Here is an 18,899-nt window from a genome sequence, read left to right as displayed (position 1 = left end):
CTCACTGGTGTGGGGTCGGCAGGGGGTTCTGGACTCAGCGTATGAGGTCTTCCTTTTGATCCTCCTTGCCTCTTTTTGGGGTCTCTTTTAGGGTCCTTAGTGTTAAGCCATAGAGGGAGAGAATGGGTAACAGTGAGGGTCCCTCTTCACCTACCCTCCGAGAACCAGCTGAAACGGCCCTGGATATCTCGTGTCTACACCTCCTGCAGCTGTCTACACTTGGCCTTTGTAGAACTTGGCCACAGCCCAGTGCTAACTGGGTCTCCATCCTTGGCCTTGCTCTTGCCGCAACCAACAGCCAAGTGCTCCTCTGCATAAAATGATTCTCTTTCCTGCTGCTGTGCTTTGCTTGTACTGCTCCTGGGGTAAAGTGACCTCTCTCATTCCTTTCACAGTGGCCTGCCCCATCCTGCCCTGCCACCTCCCTCCTCTGGGGAACACCTACTGCACCTGGGACTCAGCTCCAGCAAGACTTCCTTCCTTGATGCTTCCATAATCCCTGTCATGGGCTGAATAATGGCCCCCTAAGGTGTCTATGTCCTGACCCCTCGGCCCTGTGAATATGCTCCCTTAGATGGCAAAAGGGACTTTGCAGATGTGGCTTCATTAAGGATCTTGAGATGGGGAAGAGGAGCCTGGATTATCCAGAGGGGCCCAATGATGGAATTACAAGTGTCCTTATAAAAGGGAAGCAGAGGGAGGTACTCCCACAGACAAGAAGAGGGAAATGTGAGTGGAAATCAGAGTAATGAGCTTTGAGGATGAAGGAAGATGCCTCAAAGGGAGAAACACAGGGGGCCAGCAGACACTGGAAAAGACAAGGAACTGATTCTCCCCCTGGAGTCTCCAGAAGGAGCCAGCCCTCTGGATATCTTGGTTTTAATCCAGCGAAATTGATTCTGGACTTCCAAACTCCAGAGCTATCACAGAATCAACTAGTGTTGTTTTAAACCGCTAAGTTTGTGTTAACTTTTTACAATGACACTAGGAAATGAACACAGAGCCTGGTGCCGCTCTCCTTGAGTGGGACAGATGGTGTGATTGATTCTGTTCTCGGGTTGGGCTTCCTCCTGCTAGATTATGAGGACCTTCCTGCTCTTTGAGGACCAGCCCTGTGATTGGTTCATCTTGTTACCCTCTCACGGTGAAGGTGGGGCTGGGTTCAGGAGGTACTGCTTGGACAGACACGTGAGAGGTGCTTCTCCTAGTATCTAGAGCACATACTACTTTCAGGAAAGTCTCACCCGCAGTTTTACTTAATTGGCACCCCATTAAAATATGGAGTAGCCTTTCGTTCTCACTGTCTCCGTGCTGTAAATGAGCAAACTGCGGCTTCGAGTTGAAGCAACTCGCCCAAAGAAACAAGATGATCGTGGCGTTGTCCTTTCCAGAACATTCCATACCTACAGCCCCAGTGAGGCACATGAGAAAGAGGATCCCGATGCAGAAGAAGATGTCTGTGTTCATGCGCTTCTCGATCTTGCTGCGCTTGTACCGCGGGCCGCTGTTGTTCAGCATGGCTTTGGTCTCGTGACCTTTGAGAGAAAATGAGATTGTCAGTCCTTGGCCCCTGTTTGCCTCTGGCTCTTCTCCCAGGAGATTTCAGTACAAGAGAGGCTTCACTCTCTCACCTGAATCTGTCCTGCTGCAGGGAGGTTCTGGGAATGGCCAGAGAGACCTCACACAATTTATCAGTGGGTTTTTACTGACTATCCCTACTTGCCGGACACTGGTGGGCATGGACAGAGCTACCATGCACGTGCTGTGCCCTGCACAACGCAAGAGGTAGCCCTCATTTTGTAGCTGTCGTAGATTTGTAAGTGTATTAGGACATGTTTCTAGCAAATGACAGTAAGCTGTCTCCAGGAAGGGTCATCTTTTTCTAATTTGCACAAAGGTGCTGTTATGGGCTTAGTGGCTGGATACAGTGGTAAGACAGATGATTCACATTCTGGTGAAAATATACAAGGAAACAAGTAAATAAGATAATTACAGTTAGTCATAAGTCCCATGAAGTAAACAGTAAATAATGGGCTAATAAATAAGAGATGCTATTGGAGAGTGTGGTCAGGGAAGGCTTCTCAGAGGAGGCAACATTTAAGGGAGACCTGAAGGGAGAGAGAAGAGTTGGGAGAAAAGGGTTTTAGGTTGGGAAACAGTATGTGCCAAGGTCCTGTGGCAGGGCTGTACTTGAGGCCAGTAATTATCACGCTTGCTTCTTTGCCTAAGATGTTGGTGTACTTGTGCAAGAGGGGTAGTGGCCAAAGGCGTCCACCCCAGCATTAACTCTGGACAGTTCCTCTCCTATCTTGGAGTTCTGCATAAAATTTTCTTCAAAGAAAAGACAATAAAATTTTACAACTACTGATCTCATTCAGGCACCCCTTTTTTTTTTTTTTTTCCAGTTGGAGAAACTCAGGACCAAAATGTAGAAGGGACCTGCTCTAAGTGAAAGAGTAAATTGACACCAGAGCCACAAGGAGAACTCAGGATTCTGACTCCCCGGCTACTTCTCCTTCCACTAACCCCTGGTACCCAAGTCACGCAGCTAAGTGTTGAGAGTCAAACTGAGCCTTTGTCTTTAAAACAGAGCCTCTCCTTTGGGGCTGCTAAATTTTAATTACCGTGCTATACCCCTCAGCAGTCAAATGAAAAGACACCAGTCACATATTTTCTGTGCAAAATTAAAGAAAACCAATATATCAACTCCAGCAGTGAGTGGTTTAATGCTGTTTAGCTGGTGGCCTTGAGGACTTAAAGCCGCAGCAAAACCACAGGAGTGAGCACCCCGTAGGCTTATTAAGTTAGACACATGTCACTGCAGTTGTTCAAAGGCTGACACAGCTGTGCTTCCTGCCTGCTCCGGGCCCACCTTATACAAGAGGTCCTGGGACCACCCCCTTCACCCACTTGTTCCTCACTTCCTAAGATCCCTCTGTTCTTTTGGCAGAATTTGGGCTCAAGGGGGAGGTTGTATGGTGTAGTGGATGGAATGTGGGCTTTAGTGTCCTACAGAACTTGGCTCTGCAGGTACTTGGCCTTGGGCTATAGGGAATTAACCTCAGGAGACATGTGGCCTTGAGGGAGTTAATCCTTTTGCATCTCAATTCTTCATTTGCAATATGGTTGTGTGTTTGGGGAAGGGGAGTGAACTGATACAAAATACCTAAATTAGTTTCCGGTACACAGTAGAGGCTCAATAAATGTTTACTGTGAGAAGTGCATACCTCCACATGGAATCTCTTCCTTCTGGAAAACTCACTTGGCCTATTTTTGGCCTTTGACTCTTGAGGTGCTCCTATTTTTCCCATCTGTATTATCAAGGCGGAGAATACAGCTCTAGACCAGTCATTCTCCACAAGGGACTTTACCTCCCAGGGGACATTTGGCAAAGTCTTGAGAAGTGTTTGCTTATCACCTTTGAGGAGGTGGTGCTAATGGCATCTAGTGAACAGAAGCCAGGGATGCTGCTAAACATCCTACAGGATGACCCTCCACCACAAAGAACAATCTGGAACAAATGTCAATAGTGCTGAGGTTCAGAACCCCTGCTCTAGATAACAACACTAAACACAATTAGTATCATTTTTGCTCACATTTTTTGAGACCCTAATGTGCACCAGGCATTGTGAACTTTATAACCCTACGAGGCAAGGGTTATCAGTGCTCCTTTTGCTGAAAGCTTAGCCAACTTCTCAGGAACTTGCAGCCAGGGAGTGGTTCAGCCCCAGGCAGCCTGACTCCTCGGAGTCATGTTTAACTCTCTCTCCATCTGCCCCCTCACAGACCACTCCCATCACCCACTCAGGACTTTGTTTCTGATCAGGCAGAGAAGCAAACTCCATGTCTAGGCTGGAATTGTTGAAGAGCTCATATTTAGTAGGTCTACCAGATGGCATTGAATTCCATTGCCAAAGACTCTTGAAAGCAGTGACCTATGCTGGCAAATATAACATACCTCCCCCAAATTAGGGAAAGCCAGCTAGATTGTGACACTATTTTTTTTAAAAAACCTATTTTTCTTTCACAGTCTCCCAAAGGGAATCTTAGGGTAGATTGATATTTTAGTGCTCTTCTATGTCTAACAAAAGTGGGAGTCTACAGACCAGAACAAATCAAACCAAACAAAAAAACAAGCAAATGAAATACTACAAGGTGTCCCAGTGAGTGGAAGAGCCAGGGAAACATATTCTGGAGTCTTCCAGGGAAGGACACTCCAGGGAGACTGTGTTTCCTCTACAGAAGAAGTCTGCAGTTGCTCACATAACAACATATACGTACTGAGCACTCACGGAGCGCCAGGTGCTAGGTAGTGGGGATACAGTCCCAAGACCCCCTCCAATGCCTTAGGTTTCATTGTGAGAAGTGCTGTTGTTACCTTTTCTCAATGGGAAGCAAAATCATAGTGCAAAGGAGAGAGAGACCACCATATAAGGAGTCACAAAATGAATAAAGATAATAATAAAAACAGGTGTAAAAACAACTAAAACCCATTGCACCCCCACTACATGCAGCGCTGGGTTCTTTTCATGGCTGGGGTCACCGGACTCTCATGCGTGTTTTATGAGGCACATACAAATATTCTTCCCATTATATAGATGAGCACACTGAGGCGCACAAGGTGAGTTGCTACGCTTGGTGACGTTATTCCTCAGGCTCAAGAAGATACTCTTCATCTCACCTATGGTTAGTGTCACAACACTGTTAGGGGTGCATGAGCGTGAGTTCACCTCCTTGTCTTCTCCAGATGCACGACAGCAACTTGGAATCGAATTATGACTGCTGTGGACTGAGCTGCTGTGATTCCAGCCCCAGGTTGCTTAGGCGAGAAATGGGAAGTCACATGACTCCACCCCTTAGAAGTGATGCGCGCTCCCACTGACTGAAGACGGATTTGGAGGTGGTTTTGGAGGGGGGAGGATAAAGGGCAGGGACTCAAGAAGCTGTCCAGGGACAATGACCTGCGTAGATGACAATGCCAACAGCCACTTCGGTGTTTCTGATGGTGCAGCCGCGAAGCAGAAGACTCTCACTGCCAAAGCCGGTCCTGCTCTGGTCGGGATGTTCCCTGTGGATGGGGAAAGAGGGGGATTGTTTTGATGGCCTCTCCACGCTGTCATTGGTTAGTGTCACAGAATTAGAAGTGGTGAGTCACAAGATTCCTCTTCTCTCTCTTCTTCAGAAGAGTGATATTAACTCAGAATCTAATCCCCATGTTTAAGTGCAACTCTTCATCGCTCCTGGGATGTCTAGTGGGGACTCACCCATCCTTAAAGATGTAACCATGTACTCACCGAAAAGGCAGAACTCTGCTGAGGAAGCCTTAAAATAAACAGACCTCACAGGAGGTGGACCAGTGACCCTTGTGCAGTGTCCTAGGAGGCAGCTTCTCAAAGGGGAGGTACGTAGCGTCTTCCCTTTCTCTAGCCTCAGGGAGCACGGCAGTTTTCCACCTCACACTAGAAACTTCTGAGTCAACCCACGTCACTGATTACTCAGTGTCTGGCCCTTCTTCTATCCTGATGTCCTCCATTTGGGATTTTTAGGAAATTTGAATATAACTTTCCCACAACATTGGGAAGAACAGAAAAATAATAATCTGAACCCTTAAGGATTTTTTTCCTAATTTATTAATACTTCATTTCTCTAGGTCCAGTTATAAGTGTTTTCCATGTATTCATTAATAGTGATGACAACCTTATAAGATAGGTCACGTTTCATGCCCATTTTACAGATAGGGACATTGAGACAGGTTCATAGAGGTAATATGTGGCAGAAAGGGGATTCAAACGCAGGGAGTCTGGCTCCAGACTGCCATTCAATACTGCTTTTAATAACAATTCTTTACTGTGTTTGTAAACTACACTTATTTACATTATTTTATTTGTCTCTTCACAGCTCTGGGAAGTCAGCAGGGTGATCATCCTTACTCATTAGAAAGATGAAGCTCAGAGAGGGTGAGACATGTTTCCAAGGCCACACACCTAGTACATGGGACATCCCAGGACTCAGAAACCCAGGCCCCAGACACCAACCCTCACGTGGTTTTCGCTACACCAGGGTTCCCAAAGTAGCACCCCATTAATTTACATTGAATCTGAGTCACTTCCGCTTGCCATTCTTTTAAATCTAACAAGGAAATGTCTTAGTAGTTCATTAATTTTTTTCTAGAACTTATTTATCTAACTTTTCAACACAGGAGGTTTTGGCAAGTAATAGTCTGTATTTAGAATAAAATGATAACTGTTTTGATTTCATTTAATTTTACTGTTATAAAATTTATATATGAAAAGTAATACTGCCATAAATCTACAGCAATCTATATATGGCAGTGATACTGGATGCCCACAGTGCCAGTAACATACATTTTCCTTTTGAAATAAAGTAAGAAAAAAACAAGCCAATTAAAAATTTGGGAAGTATAGGTGTTTTACGAATGTGACAGAAATCATAAAGGTGGTCCAAGAATGGCTGAAGTTTATGACCTACCTCTACTTATCAAGGAGGGAGCTGGCTACGGATAGAATATTGGGATAGAATCTTGAATGATTCACTGTCAGTAGCTAGTGGTTTAAAGAGCGTTTTTTATGATGCTCTGAGGTGATAACATATGACAGCATCTTTCTTCTCCTGGTCATAATGTTCCTTTTTCAATGGATAGTGGAAAGGAATCAGTGATCTCACAGCTCTTCTATGTAGTGCTCTGTTTACAGGGATGCTTTATTTAACTGACTCAGAGCAGTATTTCCCCACCTCGACACTATTGACGCTTTGGGTGGGATCTTTTTTTGTTGTGCTGTTCTGTGCATCGCAGGATACTGAGCAGCAGCCCTGGTCTCTACCTACCAGATGCCAGTGGCACCTCTTCCCAGTTGTGACAACCAACAATGTGCCCACACATGGTAAAGGTCTTCTGATGGAGAGAAGGGGAGGGGGTTTGAGAACCACTGCCCTATAGAGATCTTATTGTTTAAAAGTTGTATTTTCAAGTCTGACAACCCTAATCTTCAAAGCATTAAAAACTACTCGTTTTCTAGCCAACCTGGGTAGCCCCAGGAGAACTCCTAAATTAAGGGGACCCAAATAAGCTTGCGGAAACCTGGAGGCATTAGACCCATGGATTTGCTCAGGAAGACAGTGCTCATCGTCTGTGGGTGCTGGGCCTTGGCAGGGATGTAGGACCACAGTGAATTCGCCAGCATCCCATGGATCGGCTGCTAGGCTGACCAACTGGACTTTTAGGGCTTACCCATGAGGCCGGGGCAGGTGGGGAAAGATGTCTCCAGGGGCAGCAACCAGGAAGAAGAGCTGCTGGGGGGCTGAATGGAGCTGGGAAAGTTCTGTCTGAGATGAGAGGACAAATCTCAGGTGGAAGCTTAGAAAGGCTGGCTGCTGGCATGAGCTGTTTGGGGGAGAAAGGATTACAAAGAGAAACCCTGCAATGAGGCTGCTCTCTGGGAGGAAGGAGAATGGCTCAAGGCATGGGTGACTTGGGATGAACCAAATCCACATAAGGGGTGGACTCCTTGCCCGGGCAGGTGGCAAGCTCTACCTGTCCAGATGCCTGCAGCGAATCCTCTTCTACTCCAGGGTCTTGTGCCCTTTTCTGCCTGTCTCCATCTGCTCTCTCTGAGCTTTAAAAAAGTAATTTGTATTGAAAAGCTGCTATTCCTCTTGTACTGGTTTTACCCTTTCCCCTCTTATCTTGCTCCTCAAGACATCTCATACAGCCTGAGAAAATGCGGGTGGAGGGAAAACATGGACACCTGCCTCCCAAGAAGCCTTCTTAAATCTCACTGCAGGTCCAGTTAGTAGAGAAGTTGCCATAACACGTCTGAGCTCATTGTCTGTGTGCAGACAATGGAAAACACACTGGGTTGGAGTGAAAAGACCCAGGTGTAAGTCCCGGCTTTGCCTTGCAGCTGCTGTGTGCCTCTGGGAGAGTCTTGAAAAATCTTATCAGATCTCCCATCTGAAAAAATGGGAATCATAATTCTCACTTCCCTGGGTTGTTTTGCAGATTAAACGAGATGATGTTCTGTGAAAGTCCTCTAAAACTCTTAAAGCCCTGAATAAGGGCATTTATACACATCTGCTACCACTGCTCTTTTTTTTTTTTGTTTCTGGTCTTTTTTTGTGGTAAGACCAGTAGTCAAACGTGGGAGCAAAATAACAGTAAAACCGTCAGGCTGCACCAAAGGTGGGGAACAATAACAACAATAATTGCAACAGCAGCAGCCCTGTGAAGTGTCTACTCTGTGCCCGTTTCTGTGCTAAGGGCTTTGGATATGATCAATTCTTAGACAAGAAAAATCCTGTGATGGAGATATAATCTTTATTTTACAGATGTGGCAATGAAGGCTCAGAGAGATTAATTAATTTACTTAAGGCCACACAGCTTGTAAGTAATAGAGCCTGGTTTCGAACCTAGGTCTGTCAAACTCCAAGGTCCCCATTCTAACCTACAACCCAACAAAGCCTCCTGCAGAAATCTGATTAAATTCAATCATACTTGCCTCTCCTGATTCAGTGTGTTCTCGATTTTGAGGCTGTTTCACCAGAGTTCTGAAAAAACTATTAGTGAATTTAATCCTGTGAGATAATTAAATGTCACTCCGGGAAAAAAAAAAAAAAAAAAAAAAAAGACTAGAAAAGTTTTCCCAATTTAGTTAGGTTTCTCTAGCCCTTTTTTATGATAAAAAAAAAAAAAACAAACTTCCTTAGGACTCAGATGCTTATCTGTTTGGAAAGGAAAAATGTCTTCTAGCTGCAGAGGAGATATTTACAAGCAGCACAGGGGCGGCAGATACTTACATATAACCCTTAAATCTGTTGAGGTGGTTGTTGGGCTTCTCACACACGATGGTGTTGAGGAAACGTTCTGGTTGGAACTGTACCTCCTGTGAGAGAGAGGACGCTGTGAGGTTATTAAGTCAGAGGGATCTCGTTTTAATAGGATCATCGAGAGAGCTAATCACTGTTAGAACCACTGCAAATAAGGTAATCCCCGCTTTGTCACACTGTGATAGTTGCAGTGTGTTAGAAGACAAAGTTAAATCCTCATTAAGGAGGAGAAAGTAGATGCAAATGAAAAGTTGGATGCACGACAAAGGGAGAGCCCTGCCCACTTTTCTCCGGCCTGGGTTTGAGTCTCCAGATTGAAGCTGCCCCACAGAACTTACTGCAATGATGGAAACGTTCCACATCTGCACAGTCTAATATGGAAGCCATGCACTGCATGTGGCTATTGAAATATGGTAGTGTGACCGAGGAACTGACTTTTAAATTTTATTTAATTTTAATTAATTTAAATAGCCACATGGGGCTAGTGGTTACCAAACTGGGCAGCACAGAAATAGATGATCAAAAAGCAGATTATAAATTGTGACCCACAGCTAGCCAATATTCTTGTGCATATAGAACTTACAGGGTTTAAAATATATATGCATATACCTACATACACATTTATATATGGACACATACACATTTATGCATTTTAAAAATGATATTTAGTGTTCATATTCCTTGACCATTTTGACACATTATTAAATTTTTCTAAGTCTTTTTTAACACCTGGATAGAAACCTATTGCATGAATACTGCTATATTTCATTTAACTCTCTCACTACTGAACATCGACCTGGTTTCAATTGTTTGGCTGTTGCAAAAATGCTATGAAAATAGTAGCTAATAAAACAAAATAAGTAGCACTTACTGGACTCTTATTTCTGTCAGATGCTGTGATGAGAACTTTAAAAGTGCTATTTTTTTTTCCAAGCTTACAATCATTCTATGAAGTAAAAACTTTGATTATCCTCTCTTTAGAGATGGGAAAACTGACTCAGAAGGGTTCAGTGGCTGTCCATGGTCATACCAGGACTGGGATTTGAATCCAAGTCTGACTGTAGACCTTCTGTTCTTTACTTGCACAGCACACTGCCCCCTGGTGAACATTCTTGTAGCAAAGCATTTAAAACACATTCTTGACTTCACTTTTTCTCTTTCGTTAGGTATTTTAGTTGTATAATCTCTTAAAGTCCAATGGGGGGAGAACACAACTAGGGGTGGGGAGATCTTACTTTCTAATTCTACCCCACATTGGCTAATAGTACGTTCAACTCTTGAGCCTCAGTCGTCTCATCTGTAGAATGAGGCTAATACCACCTTCCTGTCTACCTTACTTGTGCCCCAGAAGATAGAATTCATGTGGGCAAGTTTTGAAAGGTATAAGATACTAGGCACATAGAAGGATGTGGTACCAAAGGTGGGATTGGAAATGGTTCCCTGGGTAGAGCTTTTAGCATGAGGGGTGAATTTATCACCCCAAGCTTCAAGGTACAGTTGTTCAGAGGGGTAAATTGATTAGTAGAAATGATAGCATTTTCTGGCTTTGTGTAAATATACTGTCCATTGGTTCTGTAGTGTCGCCAACATAAATAAACTCTCCACTCACTTGAAATAAATTACCCATCCAGGAGTTTCTAAAAATACAACCCTTTTCCCTCCAAGTATTGATTCTTTCAGGGACAAACACTTGCTGAGTTCAGAGATGATGACAAATCACGCTGTAATTTATCTGCTGCTTTTATAGCCCTGATTAAGCCGTGTGCTCCTCCCCCGCCCTGATCCATACCTCTTGGCTCATTGCTGGCTTTCTAAATCCACACGTATTGCAGATGTGAGTGGCAGCGGGGTCTGAGGGCTAATGACCCCACTGCAGCGCGTCCCTGTTGTCTGTTGAATCACACCCGGTGGATCCCTGGCAGTAGTGAAGCCTCTTGTCTCTCAGTGGGGCTTCCCGATGACCTTCCTCCCGAAATCCCTTGTTCTTTTGTCCTTCCGGGCACTGGCCTTGGGTGCTCTGTCTCTCCCTTTTTACATGGAGAGGTGATTTCGCCCTTTCTAGCTCCCTGTCCCTTGGGCTCCTTCCATTTGTTCCCGAGACAGGCTGTGGAGAGAGACACATGGGCCCTGCTGTCTCCAGACAACCCCCCAGGATTGCCTGCTTTTCAGGCTTTTCTGTAACTCACTCCCCGGAGCCACTAGGAGAACCCAAGGACAGCAGCAGCAGGGGCATTGCCAAGCCCCTACGAATCTGTCAGCCCTTATTTTTTTAACCTTGTTCAGGAGTTTCAGATTCACGTCTGACTCACTACCCCTTAGCTTTTCTCAGCATGGGGATGAAGCCCACCTAACCACCTTTTCTTTCTGACCCAGCCTTTTATCTACGCCATTGTCCTTGACAAAAGTGACAGCCATCAGGGTACAGGAAAAGATAAACCCTTTCCAGAGAAGACAGCATGTATGCGGTTCTTCGGGCCAGACCCAGCGATCTGGAGCGTTTACTATGTGCCAGGCACCTGTCATTCAGTTCTCACAGTAACCCTAAGAGGTGTGGACAGCAGTGCAAATGCAGACTCAATAAAGCAATTGTCTTATGGGTGGTGAGTAACAGCCAGCACAGCACTGCCGTCCACGCCATCGGACTCCAAAGCCAATCATCACTGTCATTGCCATTGTCACCTTCGTCACCATCAATACGTTTATTCCACTTTATCCTCCCATTATTATTATTATTGTTACATTACATTACTTATTGAATGCTTATTACGTGTCAAGAACAGCTAAATATTTTACACACGCTGTTCGCTTGAATTCACACAATAACTCCATCAGGTAGGTACTGCTATTACCCCATTTTACAAATGAAGGAACTAAGGCTTAGGGAGACTCAGTGAATTTTCCCAGTGGCACCCAGCTAGCAAAGCAGAAGACAGGCTTTAACCTCAGGACTTCTGACACCACACAGCCTGCTCTCTTCAACCACAGTGTTATTTTGATGCACAAAGGAAAGATTATTGTTTAAGATCTCCTTTGGGCCCTGTTTCCTTTCCGATGTTCCTTTTCTGCTTCCTATGACCGAAGTACCTGACCCTTCCTATGACCAAAGTACCTGACCCTTGAACAACATGGGTCTAAACTGCGTGGATCCACTTCATGCAGGCTTTTTCGATAGTGAATACTACAGTACTACCCAATCTGTGGTCGCTTGAATTGGTAGATGTGGAACTGCGAATACAGAGGACTGACTGTAAATTATATGTGGATTTTCCACTGATTGGTTGCTTAGCACCCTTGACCCCTATGTTATTCAAGGGTGCTAAGCATCCAACTGTATGTGGAATCTAAATATTAAAAAAAAAAGAAAGCTTATTGCTAGAGGTAGGGAGTGGTGGGTGGGTGCAATGGGTGAAGGGGGTCAAAAGTTACAAGCTTCCAGTTAAAAAATAAGTCAAGGAATATAACGTAAGCATGGCGACTGTATTTAATAACATAGTATTGCATAATATTTGAAAGTTGCTAGGAGAGTAGATCTTAAAAGTTCTGATCATAAGAAAAAAAAAGTAACTATGTATAGTGACAGATATTAACTTAGATTTATTGTTGTGATCATTTCACAATATATACAAATACAAAATCATTGTGTTATACACCTAGAACTAATAAAATGCTATATGCCAGTTATATCTCAATAAAAAATATAAGCAGACCCCAATGTCTAGAAATCATCATCATTACCACTGTCACTATCACCCTTCTTAACTTGGGTCAAATAAGGAAGAATCAAAAACTAAATTACATAATATTGTCAAGCTGACCTTTGATTTACCGCTATTAAATTTTTTTTTATTTCTTTGATTGTTTCTAGAAGATTTGTTTTTATGTTTCATGAAATGTTTTGCGCTGGCTCACTTCCATCGTTTTTTCTAGTGTCTACATAGACATCTGGTTGATCGGCAGGTCAAGGCATTTTTAGACCAGGGTAGCTTAACTTTGCCACTCTTGACATTTTGGGCTGAATAATTCTTTGATGTTTAGCAGCATGCCTGGCCTTTACCAGCTTGATGCCAGTAGCAGCCCCCTCCTCAGTTGTGGCAGCCAAAAATGTTTACAGACATTTCCAAATGTCCCTTGGGGGAGGGGGAAGAACTAAGAATTGCTCTAGAAGAAGTTGCAAGTTAACATAAGATAAAGTTGCTGAGATTAAGAATACCCTCTATCCTATCTGTCCATTAGGAAAGGACACGATCTGAATTTTTCTATTTTTTTCTCTTCAATTGGAAAAAAGTTAGATTTTATGACTGGGGGTCATAATGACTTGTAATAAGAGAGAAATCTGTATATATCACTCTCTACCATAGAAATCTTCTATATCACTCTCTACCATAGAAATTACTGCATAAGCATGGTGGGGGTTCCTTGCAATATACATACTATCCTATGGTTAAAAATAAAAGGGGATTGACTATGAAAAAAATTCATTTTTAATATATAGTAGAAAATATACAAAAATTACTAACTAATAAGCAATGCAGTGTGTTACCTCTTCCAAGTATATTTGCATTTTAAAGTAGGGTACCTTCAAAGGGTAGAGTTTAAAATACTAAATTGCCTAGATAGAGACCATTCTTTTGAGAATTATTATTTTATATATATATTTAGCATTTGAGAGGTTTTTTTATTTGCCACCTCCTCTATGAAGCCCACACAAATCCCCACAGACTGTTTCACCCCAGCCAATAAGAATTGCTCTTTTAGTATGTTTCCACATCATCTCTCATGCCTCCATTGAACACTGATGTATCTAGATCTCTGCTTCCTTGAGTAAACTGTCAGCTTCCTCTAGAGCATCACCCATGATACCTTGTGTTAACAGGCACAATATAAAAATTTGGAGAGGTAAGGTTAGTGCTGGAGAGAAGGATACTATGAATACAAATACTGAAAGGTGATGGGTAAGGAGACAACAACGAAAACTTCTCTGTAAAGACTGTCCCATGCAACTAGGAAAAGTCCCAGGTGCAAATCTTAACTCTGATTCATGGGAATAAGATAGCTTCTTGCAAGGAAATTCTTTGGCTCAACTAATAAAAACAAGAAAAAAGTAGTAAAAGTCCTAGATCCCAACATGGGCCAGACTAGTCTCCCATTCACTCATTCATTCATTCATGTATTTATTGAATACCCATAATGTATGAGCCATGGAAGAAGTGAGAGAGAATCAGAGAGAAGGAAGAGGTTATTGACACAAATCAATTATTACAGTCATAAAACAACTCAAAGTTCCCAGTTTAGCCCAGTGTGTCAATGGTGGTGTCTATGAAAGCAGAGGGAAGGGAGCCAAGTGTTAATGACTCCCTGGGACTAAGGTACTGCTCACTGACCTATGCCCTAGATACAGTAGGCTGTGTCCCCCTGGGGCAACCAGGAAGGCCAAGGTGAAGCAAACGGGTTGAGATATATTCCCATAGCTAGAATAGGCCATTTCCCCTGAATCAGCCTCAACCTTTACTTTCCTAGGCTTATTTTTCATTATTCTTCATGTTGATCAATAAATATGATTACATAAATATATACATGATCTTTTGAAATTGTCTGTAGTGGATAGTTGTTTTCTGGTGACTCGCTCTCTATCCTGTTTTCCTTTCTTTAACAATCCTTTAACTTCCTTCTGGAACACTACCTTTCCTCCCTGGTTCATAATCTTAACGAGAGTATAAATCAAGATACCTGCCCACTAGATTCTCTCACTGTGGGACTTTGACTTGAGTTGAGTAACTCAAGGAAGGAAAAACAAAGGAGCCCATTAAGTAATTGCTGCTACCAACATTCTCCTGTTGAGAATATTGGTACTGAAGTTTCCTGGTTCTTGTTTCTGAGCCTGGCTCTTCAGGTTTCCTTACATTCTGTGAGTCACATTGTGCACTTCACCCCTTCCACTTCACCTCCCAGCAGACTTTTGTAATAATTCCGTTGTGCTTAAGTGAGCCAGAATTGTTTCTATTCCTTGAAAACAAGATTCCAAATCAACACAGTGGTCTACTCAGTCCACTGGGCATCTCTAGGCCTTTAAAAAATAATGATGTTTATTTACTTGGTAAAATCACACCTCACAAAATGCTGCCCCTTATTTACTGGGTCTTATTTGATCTTCCCAACTCTCTTGTGAAGTGCTCAGGACAGGTTGTCCCATTTTATAGGAGACAAAACTGAATGTTGGTGATGTTAAGTAACTTTTGCCCAAGGTCACACAGCTCAACACCCAGGTTTGTTCAGTTCTAAAGCTTGCGCTTATTCTGTGCGAGATGTAAGCATTTGATGCTGTCTTCCCATAGAGCAAACCCTATGGGCCTTTGTCATGCTTTCTTTGCAAGTTTTCCATATTGACAATTATCTTAAACCTTCATTGCCAAGGTCAAGGGTTTTTACCTCTCATGGATCCATCTGCCTACCACAGATCATAGCAATTTCTCGTTTCTTTGAGCCGAGACAATTTGTAATATCCATGCCACTCACTTGGAACTTGAAATATTTTACACTTTTAATTGTCAAATACCATGCTGTTTCTATAAGCCAATTGATAGATGAAGCATTGCAACTTGTCTATAAATCCCCATGTGCACCAGAATGCTGTCTGTAGACAGAGTAAAAATAACTCTCACACACACGGTTTTCAAATTTCTGTAGCAATTCCTGAGAACAACAAATACAAATCCATTTTAAAAGGTCACCAAATTCATAGTAGTTTTTTTGTTTTAATTTATTTTCTTAACTAATGGACATTGGAAAGACAACCACTTTCAGGGAGGAGGGACTGGGGTGTTAAGATTATCAAAATTTTTTGATAGTCACTGAGGGTCTTTATGTTAAAGAAAAATAGGGACCCATAGTCCTAAGCTCTTAAAGGACAGGAAGTATGTCTTAGACCACTTTGAAACCCCTCTACGGCCATTAGGAAATGTTCAAGAAAGATTCTGCTAGCAAGATGGCAGAGTTGGAAGACTGCAAGTTCACCTCCTCCCATGGGCATATCAAATTATACTGTTTACAGAGAAACTATCAATGAGAATGACCTGAAGACTAGCAGAAGAGATTTTTCAAAACTAAAACTAAAATGAAGGAACCACAAGGGGCTGGGTAGGAGGTACAGAGATGTGTTAGTAGTCAGGACCCATACTCCCAGGTAAGCAACCCACAACCAGGAGGATGATCACAACTGCAGAGGTTCTCCCCAAGGAGTAAGGGTTTGAGCCCCACATCAGGCCCCCCAGCTCTGGAGTTCTGCATGAGGAAGACAAGACCCTAGAGTATCTGGTTTTGAAGGCTAGTGGGGCTTATGTATGGGAGATCTGAGGGAAACAGAGACTTCGTTCTTAAAAGGCACATGCAAAATCTCACACAATCTGAGACCCAGAACAAAGGCAGTCATCTGAAAGGAGCTTGGGTCAGATCCATTTACTAATCTTGGAGAGCCATCCAAAGAGGCAAGAGGCAACTTGGACTCCCTCTAGGAGATGCTGGTGGCAGTCATTTTCTGAACTCATTCTATCACGAGGACACTGATGTTGGCAATTGCCATCTCGGAGTCCTCTCTCTAGCCTATTAGAGCTGGGACCTGGGCCCACCCACTAGTCTGTGAAACAAAATGATTCAAAATCTATGGAACACAGCAAAAGCAGTTCTAAGAGGGAAGTTTACAGAGATATAAGCTTACCTCAGGAAACAAGAAAAATCTCAAAAAAAACCCAACAACATAACCTTATACTTAAAGTAACTAAAAAAAGAACAAACAAAATCACAAGTTAGTAGAAGAAAAGAAACAATAAAGATCAGAGTGGAAATAAATGAAATAGAGACTAAAAAAATAGATCAATGAAATTAAGATCTGGTTCTTTGAAAAGATAAACAAAATTGGTAAAGCTTTAGCCAGACTCATCAAGAAAAAGAGAGAAAACTCAAAAAATATCAGAAATGAAAGAAGCTACAACTGACACCACAGAAATATGAGGGATCAGAAGAGGTTACCATGAACAATTATATGCCAATAAAATGGACAAGATAGTAGAAATGGCTAAACTAGTAAAAACATACAATCTTCCAAGACTAAATCACAAAGAAATACAAAACATGAACAGACCAATACTACTAATGAAATTGAATCAGTAACCAAAAAAACTCCCAATAAGCAAAACTCCAGGACCTCATGGCTTCACAGGTAAATTCTACCAAACACTTAAAGAAGAGTTAACTCTTATGCTTCTCAAATTATTCCTATAAATTGAAGAGAAATGCTCTCAAACTCATTCTATGAAGGCAGCATCACTCTGATTCCAAAACCAAAGACAAAAAAAGAAAAATTACAGGCCAATATCAGCGATAAATATAGATGGAAACATCCTCAACAAAATATTAGCAAACAAAATTAACTATACATTAAAAATATCATATACCATGATCAAGTGGGATTTATCCCAGGGATGAAGGGATCATTCAATACCTGCAAATCAATATGATGCACCATATTAACAAACTGAAGAATAAAAAAATCATATGATCATCTCAATAGATGCAGAAAAAGCTTCTGACAAAATTCAACATCTATTTATGATAAAAACTCTCAACAAAGTGGGCACAGAGGGAATATACCTAAACATAATAAAGGACATGTAAGACAAACCTGCAACCAACATCATACTCAACAGTGAAAGTGAAAGCATTTCCTCTAACATTAGGAACTAGACTAGGATGCCAACTATTACCACTTTTACTCAACATAATATTGGAAGTCCTAGATATAGCAATCAGATAAAAGAAAGAAGTAAAAGGCATTGAAATAGGGAGGGAGGAAGTACAAGGTCACTATTTGCAGATGACATGATACTGCACATTGAAAATCCTAAAGATGCCACCAAAAAACTATTAGAACCCATCAATGAATTTGGTAAAGTTGCAGGATACAAAATTAATACATAGAAACCTGTTGCATTTCTATACACTAACAATGAACTACCAGAAAGAGAAATTAAGAAGATAATCCCATTTACAACTGCATCAAAAAGAGTAAAATACTTAAGAATAAATCTAACTAAGGAGATTAAAGACCTGTATTGGGGAAACTACAAGACACTGATAAAAGAAATTGAAGACAACACAAACAAATGGAAATATATACCATTCTCATGGATTGGAAGAAATAATATTGTTAAAGTGACTGTAGTACCCAGTGCAATCTATAGATTCAATGTAATCCCTATTAAAACAACAATGATAAATTTCACAGAACTAGAACAAATAATTCTAAAATTTGTATGGAAGCATAAATGACACAGAATAGCCAAAATAGCCAAAAGAGTTTTTATCATAAATGGATATTGAATTTTGTCAGAAGCGCCTTCTGCATCTATTGAGATGGTCATATGATTTTTTATTCTTCAGTTTGTTAATATGGTACATCCCATTGATTTGCAGATGTTGAATGATCCCTGCATCTCTTTCTCTTCTTGAGAAAGAAGAACAAAACTGGAAGTATCACACTCCCTGATATCAAACTATACTACAAAGCTACAGTCATCAAAACAGTATGGTACTGGCATAAAAAATGATGCATAGATCAATGGAACAGAATAGAGAGCCCAGAAATAAACCCAAGCTTATATGGTAATTAATCTATGACAAAGGAAACAAGAATATACAATGGGGAGAGACAGTCTCTTCAATAAATGGTGCTGGGGACACTAGAGAGTTACATGTGAAATAAACTGTACTGCTTTCTCATACTGCATACCAAAATAAACTCAAAATGGATTAAAGACTTAAATGTGAGACCTGAAACCATAACACTCCTAGGAGAAAACATAGGCAATACAGTCTTTAACATCAGTCTTAGCAATATTATTTTGGATCTGGTTCCTCAGAGAAGTGAAAAAAAGCAACCTTCCAGTTACAAAGTAAATGAGCCACGGTGATGAAATGTACAGTGTGGCAAATATAGTTAATAACAATGTAGTATCTTTGTATGGTGACAGATGGTAACTAGATTTGTGGTGATCATTTTGTAA

General features: G+C 41.8%; 1 protein-coding gene across 3 annotated transcripts in view; it reads right to left on the bottom strand.

Annotated features, from left to right (window-relative positions):
• Positions 1-18,899, bottom strand: part of ATP10B (ATPase phospholipid transporting 10B (putative)) — a 330,102-nt gene that overhangs the window by 69,454 nt on the left and 241,749 nt on the right. For all 3 annotated transcript variants that reach the window (XM_057729720.1, XM_057729733.1, XM_057729726.1), the window contains 3 exons: positions 8,815-8,900; positions 4,962-5,068; positions 1,404-1,535 (listed from right to left, as the gene is read on the bottom strand). In XM_057729720.1, coding sequence (XP_057585703.1) covers positions 1,404-1,535; positions 4,962-5,068; positions 8,815-8,900 — 325 coding nt within the window. The remainder of the gene's footprint in view (positions 1-1,403; positions 1,536-4,961; positions 5,069-8,814; positions 8,901-18,899) is intronic.

The sequence above is a fragment of the Hippopotamus amphibius genome, chromosome 1 (genome assembly GCF_030028045.1).
Source record: "Hippopotamus amphibius kiboko isolate mHipAmp2 chromosome 1, mHipAmp2.hap2, whole genome shotgun sequence".
Classification (NCBI taxonomy): domain Eukaryota; kingdom Metazoa; phylum Chordata; class Mammalia; order Artiodactyla; family Hippopotamidae; genus Hippopotamus; species Hippopotamus amphibius.
This window is presented reverse-complemented; position numbering and strand designations above follow the sequence as displayed.